Source organism: Aplysia californica, unplaced genomic scaffold, assembly GCF_000002075.1.
Source record: "Aplysia californica isolate F4 #8 unplaced genomic scaffold, AplCal3.0 scaffold00172, whole genome shotgun sequence".
NCBI lineage: Eukaryota > Metazoa > Mollusca > Gastropoda > Aplysiida > Aplysiidae > Aplysia > Aplysia californica.
In genome coordinates, this window is record NW_004797442.1 from 92435 (window position 1) to 100620 (window position 8186).

Genomic DNA, 8186 nt, shown 5'->3' on the forward strand with positions numbered 1-8186 from the left:
ACACCTGGCTCTCTTGCTGGGTACGCTGGTACATGCTGCAACACAGGTGAGAGAACTGAGCGGTAAGGTGTGAATTGGAAAGGTGACATGAACGTCTTCTTCTTCTTCTTCTTCTTCTTCTTCTTCTTCTTCTTCTTCTTCTTCTTCTTCTTCTTCTTCTTCTTCTTCTTCTTCTTCATTAACGGACTTTGTTATGCAGTTGAACGACCAAAGCTCAAATCCAAAGTAACTAATTTTTCTCATTTTCCCCCGAAATTCTCTCTCTTTCAATGTTTTCATAATAACGGAGCCATGACATTAGGGCTAAAGGTCAGCAATTACAAATACCTAGGGTTGCATATTTTCAGTAAGCATACATACATATTTGCAATGTAAGGAAGCTTTTCGACACACTGTAAATGCACTCACAAATCTATAACCATAAAGAATAACATCCCTAAAATAGCAAACTTTATCATAATAATCACCCTCCCAAATTATAAAAAAAACTTCAGTATTTGCACAAGTAGATCTTAATAAAAGTGTGGTTGCAGTATGCTTGGCAAACAGTTGGGTTTTTTTACATAGCCATATGGATCTTCAATGTGAAATCAGGTCATTCGGGAGGGGGGGTGGCAGGAGCGGGGAAAGAGAAGGGGGAGCGGGATGGGGAGGGGAGGGGAGGGGGAAGGGAGGGGAGGGGGCCATAACATAGAAGGACCACTGCAGTACAGCACTTACTCCTGGTAGTTCTTCTCAATCTTTTTGATAGTCTTTGAAGAATCTGTGATGAGATCTTTGTAGGTTGGAGCATCCAAAGTGAGTGTGAATTAAGGATAAACAATGCAAGCACTGTAATCATTCTTATCAACTATTGACTATGTTCAAAGTTCTGACTATTTCGTTATACCAATTCAGCTTTATGACATGTCTCAAACTTTTTTGTAAAAGAATTCAAACAAGAAGACAACAATTTCCCAGACAACATAGAAGTTATTATTACATAGCCGTAAGTAGAGGGACAGTAATTGCTTTTAATATTACAGTAACATATTATTATTACAGAAAAGTAAATTCATTTTGAAGGCCTCAAACAATCACACTATTTTACTGATTGAAATTAATTCACAAAAATGTTGTTATGTGAAAAAGAGTACATGATAAACTGATATAATATGCCTCTTAATCATACATGAAGAAAAGAGGTTGGGTTTACATAAAATAGATGCTAACAAAAAAAAAAAAAGGATTTACATTAACAAAGAAACCCACTATAGACTGTAGAATAATCCATCAGCCATGTTTAAAGATAAAAAATTTGGCCAAAAGTCCATCTGCAAGATATTAAATAGATGAAAAGACAACAAAGGTTACATAATCACAGCCCCTTGTGTGAAAATTATAACTGAATTCATTACTTTCCAATATGTTCCTCGAGAGAAGTATAACATTAATCACTGCACATTTATTTGCTAACCAAATGAAAATTTGTAAAAACTTGCAAAAAAAAAGGCTATTAAAGCAGGCTAAGAACAAAAATCAGACTTTCATTTCAGAAAGGAAAAACCATTCGTGTTATGCACTAAAATGCCACGGATATGATTCAGAACACAACATCTCAACACCCAGGAATAACATGAGGAAATATTCTGAAAAAAAAATTTTTAAGCTGTTAAGTTTGCTACCAGTCAAAAATAAGTACACATTATAGTAACCCCTGAAAAGAAGACCATAAACTCGGCGAGGTAAAGGATATGAGGGCAGGTTCTCCACCTCCACCCGCTGCATCCATACCAGCTGGCCAGCATCCCTGCGCAGACCCTTCATGCTCAAGAAATGTGCCACTAGAGGACTCTTTCCCTCAACATTGAATGCTGAGCGAACAAAATCACAACCCCTTCCAACTGGATGTGACTGAGGAAAAGAATTTGACATTAAAAGTTAACGAGATATTTTTTTTTGCATGCTGAGCCTCCTCTTGTGGCAAGCTGACACAGCTTTCAAATAGCTCCCTTGGTCTGCTTGTTGAATTCATTTGACCTTCTCAAGGAAAAAAAATAGAGGCCTGCAGACCATTTTTCACTTTTATCAGTATCATCAACATATTCACACTGTCTAGATGGTTTAAGAAAAGATGTCCAATGCAACCATAAGATATAGTATCATCTTCCCATACATCCTACATAATGTGCGTAACAACAACATTCAAGAGCAGCTCACTCTCATTTCAATAAGTTGAATCAATTCTGAAATAAGTACTCCGCTTTGACATGAGGGTCTCACTTGAAGTGGCCAAAAAGACTTCACAGCTTCAAGCCCTTGATTATTCTTTCAGCAATGGCACCATGGTCACTGTCAGAGGGGCTAGTGCCATGAGGTCAAACAAGACATTCATTGCAGTTGTATAAAAAGCAGCAAAGATCCAAAGAGAGAATGCAAAATCTTGTGTCCTTTTATACTGAAAACTCATTTAATTTGCCGCAACCTGAGTATTGTCATTGCTGAGTCAGGTCAACACACTAGCATTAAAAAAACTGGCATCCTTTTTTGAGAAAAAAAAAGATTTTCTGGAAAGTTTTTAAAAACTTAAGGCATTTTGAAAGATAAATTTTTATTCATTCATTTTAGAAATTTTTAAAGTGAAAGAGTTTCATTTCTACTCAAGTTATGCAAAACATGTCAGAAATCAAAATGCAGACCTCCATTTCATCTTTTCCCACAGTCTTGCTGTCCCGTGTTTGGCTGACAGACAGCTGGGAGATTTTCTTGCCTAAAGTGTCAGCCTCATCCTCGCTGGTCATTTCCCGAATAGGTGTCAAAGCTTCACTAGCTCGTTTGGTGTCCTTGCCTGAAAAATACAAAACAGAGCCATGAAGGAAATTCAACTAAGGTAGGTTCAAGTTTGAATCATTTTTTTTTTACTTCACTTTCACACTATTTCTTTTCATTCCAACATACAGGCAAGTACAGCATTGGGTATGCCCCAAAAATGACCTATTTGTGATCTAGTATCACATTAAAGGTAAACAAAGAAAAATGCAAACCTTCTCTGTTGACTCCCCTGACCCTCGGGCTGCCTTGAGCATCAGCGACGGCATCAATGACATTTGAGTCCTGAGACAATGTGGGCGACTGTGACTTGTTTGGCGAAGAAGAGCGGATCATTGGCTTGTGAGTGACCTATTAGGACAAATCAGAAATCTGTGTGAACTTTCATGTCTGATTGTATCCTTCCATCTTCTGATCAAATCTCTCACTCTCACACTACACAGCTTCTTCTTCCCCCCCTCCCACCCCCCATGTTTTGTAACACATATAATACATGCAGCGATGAAGGACCTCTCCAGCTCTCATTCAAGCTGCTTTGCCTTCCATTTTGTACAGCTGATGCCATGTCGTGCTTTAAAGCTAAACAAGGAGCAGGTAATCACCTACAATAGAACCTCAGTTCTATACACCTTTTTATGCACTACTTTTTCACAAAATTTGAGTAGTCTTGACTTTTCACACCTTGTTTGTATGGCAGGTATATTGAAACAAATGCAATATCCCACAAATTTCTAGATAGTTAATCATTATAACTCTCATTCTCAATATGTTGTTTAACAGTAACGGATTTAAGACCAAACCAGAGCTTTACAGATGTTCAGACAAGTTCGTTTTATGTCTTTTTCATTTGCTACAATCTACTGTAGTAGTCATACTCGTAGTCATAAAATGCAAAATTACCTTGCTGATACGAGCATGCATACGAGTTTTACGGGGTCCAAGGTTTGAGTTGGCAGAAGACTTGGATGTAGATTGAGCCAGTGACATGGTAGAGGCGTACTGACTGGCATTGGTGGAGATCAAGGAATCCAGGTAGTCGAAGTCTATGAGGGAGCTGGCTGTAAACAAACAGGAGTGTTTTGGTGAACACAGCTGAATATGTTCAAATACAAGCACAGATATGAATGGAAACTTTTGTGCAATAAAACCTTAGAAGTTATTTGGATTTTTTTTAAAGGTCAAACTCGAAATCTCTGTACAGATCCAGAGAATTTGAAATTCATGAGACTGAGAGCACTTGTTTCCAATTATTTAACTTTACAAAGAAAAGGTTTTCATGATCTAAAATTACCTCTGTGGCTTTTTTTAAAATAGAAAAGCTCTTTCCTTGTCCATAGGGATCTATAGAACTTGAGTGTACCGTAGAATCTTTTACAGCAAAAAGGATCGTAGTAAATATTCTGTGACATGGATAATTAATGACTTGCAAATATAATCATTTCTACCAATTGAAAAAGCAGATGTCAAATTCTCATATGGGTGGAAGGAACTAACTTACTCAGCGAGGAATCAAACCTATATTTTCTACATGGCAACAGGTCAGCACACGCACTAGAAATATAGACTCTTACATTTACAGTCAAACCTGCTCTAACCGCCATCTGTTTCACATTGGAATGACACTGTGTAAAATGTCCACCTGTCTAAGACAGCCACTTTTCTTCTCGACAATGGGTAGCTGTCTCAATTTTGACAGTACCTTTTTTACTGTTCTTCCGATTCATCATCTCCTCCCTGAGCTTGATGTTTGGTGGCTCCAGGTTGGACATGTCCCACGACATCCAGCTACGAGGAGCTGGTCGAATACCTGAACATCAGAGCAAGAAGACAGTACAGTAAGTGTTGGGAAGAAATCTTTAGCCCACACAACTTTCAAGTTTTAGTGTAAACAAAATAAATGCTCTTCAAAACTGGTTCAGTAAGAAGGACAAAATATACATCTAAGACAACACTGCCTTTCTCAAGCAATATATTACGGAAAAAAAGGTTTGCCTCCTAAACCATATAATAGTCAAAGCTAAAAAGCAAACTTGCATAACCGAATCGCATAAGGCATGATATCGTCTGTTAAAACTCTACATTTCTTGAATATCTAAAGGGAAAACCCCTGAACAAATACAGAAATGAAAAGGGAAAAAATGGAAAGAAATCAAGTTTATTTGCCTACATAAGAGAGTCCTTAAATCACCTACCACCCTCAAAATGACATATTCGCTTTACAAAAGTGATAAATTTATTTCATCTATACGAAAAATTTGTTTACCCGCCATCCATTCATAGACCAAAAAGATGAGCTCATCTTTAAAAACTTCTCCAAACTGCCTGTAAGAATCAGGAAAAGCAAAGCAGAAGGATGCATACACAGCCTGAGACATGAGCTTTGGGTAATCCTGTGGAGAAAATGTTCAAATTGTATCAATATAAACCAAAGTGAAATGTCACTGTCACAGACAAAGAGAGATTTCTAACTTCATATAAACAGTGTTTACACAAAAATTACTCCTTTCTCCTCTTCACATTTGTTTAAAACGCAGACCTGCCACTCTATGAAATCTAAAAATCAGGATATTTGAGTAAAAAAATCAGGATCTGTTGAAAAAAATCGGGATCAACGGCAAATCAGTCATAAGGGACACTGGGGAAGGTCTCCTGGTTCCCTTTTATGAGGCAAGTATACAAAACAAAACTTTTGTGGGAATAAGTTCACGTTTGGGCCTCTAAATAGAGAGAAAACTGAAAGACAGCATATATGTACTCGAGTCGAAGTTGGATAGACTGGGGGAGCACAGATTGCAACAATGCTGAAACTCTCGTAGTCTTGAAAATAGCTGGCACATAACTCTAATCATCCATGCAAAAAGACCGCGTTTTCATACAGTAACAACGTTTGACTTCCATCGCATATACAACCAAGGCACCCCCCCCCCCCCCCAAAAAAAAAAAACCAAAAAAAAAGATCGCGCGAAGGTTGTTCATTTATTTATTTTTTTCTTATTCCTTTCCCCTCAGTTAGTATCTGTATCACGGCACGTGCAATAAGCCCAAATGAAAAAAATTCACCCCCCCCCCCCCCTCCCCCGATCGTCCACACTGGTTAAGTCCCGAGAAACACCTCGACCAGTGTGAATGAACTTTGTTGTCCTCGACAACCAACAATCCCCGACACACGCACTACTCACACGTTCGAGGTCAGCTAGGTCACGTGATGCGAATGAGCGTTTGAAAGTTTCACAGACAGGTCTTGATGATGGGCCCGACTAACCAGCACTCAGACCGAGCTTGCTTTTAAAGCAACGGCATGGCCGAACAACGAATATATTATTCTTAGGCTAAGTCATAATTGTTACAGTAATCAGGACACCATCGGAGAATTCCGGGTTATAAAAGCGAAAGTAGATCTTGAGCGTGTCCGAGTCTGAATTCAAAATCGATACTACGTCGATTTTTGTTGAAATAACGTGCGTGAGTCAACTACTAGATTCGGCATAGATGCTTTAGAAAAGAGCGTTCCAAGTTCCTGTCGATAAAAAGTTCACTCGGTGCTTCCAAGCAAAAGAAATTGCAGAACTTTCTATATTTTTTTCTCAGAATCGGATGCAACAGACGCAACGACAAAAAATCAGGATACTGGCGATCGAAATCGGGAAAATCGGGATCCTTTAGATTTGGGGCAAAAAATCGGGATATCCCGATTAAATCGGGATGAGTGGCAGGTCTGAAAACGTATGTCCTCAAGCACAAGATTCTGGACTGAAAAGAAAGCTCAAAGATAAAACAATGTGTGAAACCCTATTTCAAATCTTCAAAACAGTGGTCTGAAAGAAAATGGTAAAACAATGCACCTGAACACATCAAAATGCAAAGAAAAGGGACTGATAAAACAAATTCAAGCAATGAGAATTCAACCATTATTAGGAACATCAAAAACAAACATTTTTCAGTGTTTCTGCTTTACTAACCACTAGATTCATTACACTGAGGTGCATACTGTACAGCCCAAAGAGCAGGAGCCCATCCCAGTATCTATACAGTCGAGAGGCTCAAAGGATACCATGACCACTACAATGCAGGGCACTAGTCTGCACTCAGACTAAAACCACCCCAACCTTGTCCAACTACAAAGTGCCTTCTTAAAAAACACAAGATATTGCCCACAGCCTTTCGAATGCAGTCTAATAACCCTACCACATTGAAATTATTGCAACAAAACTAACAAATATATATGATTGTTATGTACAAAGAACATGTTGTAGATTGTGGATATGCGCAATATAAAAGCAATATTATTATGTTATTGGTGGTGGTGGTGGTGGTGGTGGTAGTGGCATTAGTATTAGTATTATTATTATTATTATTATTATTATTATTATTATTATTATTATTATTATAGAATTATACACTTTTATGTAACTCTGCAGAAATCTCTTACCTTAAAAAATGTATCCTTGGAGAACAGATCACTGTTATACATCATCAACTTCACATAGTTGTGAGCTACTCGATTGAACAGTTTTGCTTGAGTAATGGTATTTGGCTGAAATTTCTCCACAAATATGTACCAAAAAATATCCTGTGGTTTGAAAAACACACATTTATTCAAAATCATTTGAAAATCAATTTTGAAAAAGTTATCATCATGCATGTGTACTGTATGATCTAAACAGATTTTACGATAACTTCACTATAAGAGAAACGCACATACTAAAAACAAAAATTTGTCATCACTGTCTATACATGCATGCTGGTAAAATGATTTCCTGACATGTCTCACAAGCTCCAAATTTCATCATTGACGTAATCTTCCCGTCAATCATAAATCTTTAAGCAAGTTGGTGATAAGGGGTATAAAGAAAAGTCTTTATTTTGCCACCTTCATTTTCTGCTTTCTAGTTTGGGTGATTTTATGTATCTATCAGCACAATTTAGATTATTTAGGAGGCAAGCTTCTGCCCTGCCTATCATGGCCAACTGTGGCTGAGAGGCATACAACATTCCACCAGAAAGACTGAGATACTCAATAAAAATTCTCAACAAAGAGGAATCAAACTGGGGTCTTCAGCCTCGTTTTTAGATATCTAGCCTAGCCACTACACCACAGACATCTGCTTTTGCTGCCTTTCTCTCCGAGTGGTGATACATACCCAGTGGTTTTCAACATGACGCAATGTCAGAGGTAATATTAGCTATCAGATGGATAGTCACAGTAGCATGATGTACTTGAGTGAGACATTTGTGTCACTGCCAGCTACAAACACTGAATGCACTGTGGCAATTGGGCATGCTACTATTAATTGTAAAGTAAATCTCTTTTTCTTTTTAAAGATAAGTGAAGAGTTGGGACTTCTCCTCTCCCCCAACCCCTCGAGTTGGGAACCCCC

General features: G+C 38.1%; 1 protein-coding gene across 1 annotated transcript in view; it reads right to left on the reverse strand.

Moving 5' to 3' along the window:
- Positions 1 to 8186, reverse strand: part of LOC101856892 (protein FAM227A) — a 25900-nt gene that overhangs the window by 2706 nt on the left and 15008 nt on the right. The window contains exons 8-16 of the mRNA XM_005098088.3: positions 7238 to 7378; positions 5072 to 5198; positions 4508 to 4615; positions 3709 to 3866; positions 3024 to 3159; positions 2679 to 2827; positions 1736 to 1893; positions 721 to 798; positions 1 to 35 (exon numbers count right to left, since the gene is read on the reverse strand). The exon at positions 1 to 35 is cut by the window's left edge and continues 113 nt beyond it. Of these exons, the coding sequence (XP_005098145.2) occupies positions 1 to 35; positions 721 to 798; positions 1736 to 1893; positions 2679 to 2827; positions 3024 to 3159; positions 3709 to 3866; positions 4508 to 4615; positions 5072 to 5198; positions 7238 to 7378 (1090 nt within the window). The remainder of the gene's footprint in view (positions 36 to 720; positions 799 to 1735; positions 1894 to 2678; positions 2828 to 3023; positions 3160 to 3708; positions 3867 to 4507; positions 4616 to 5071; positions 5199 to 7237; positions 7379 to 8186) is intronic.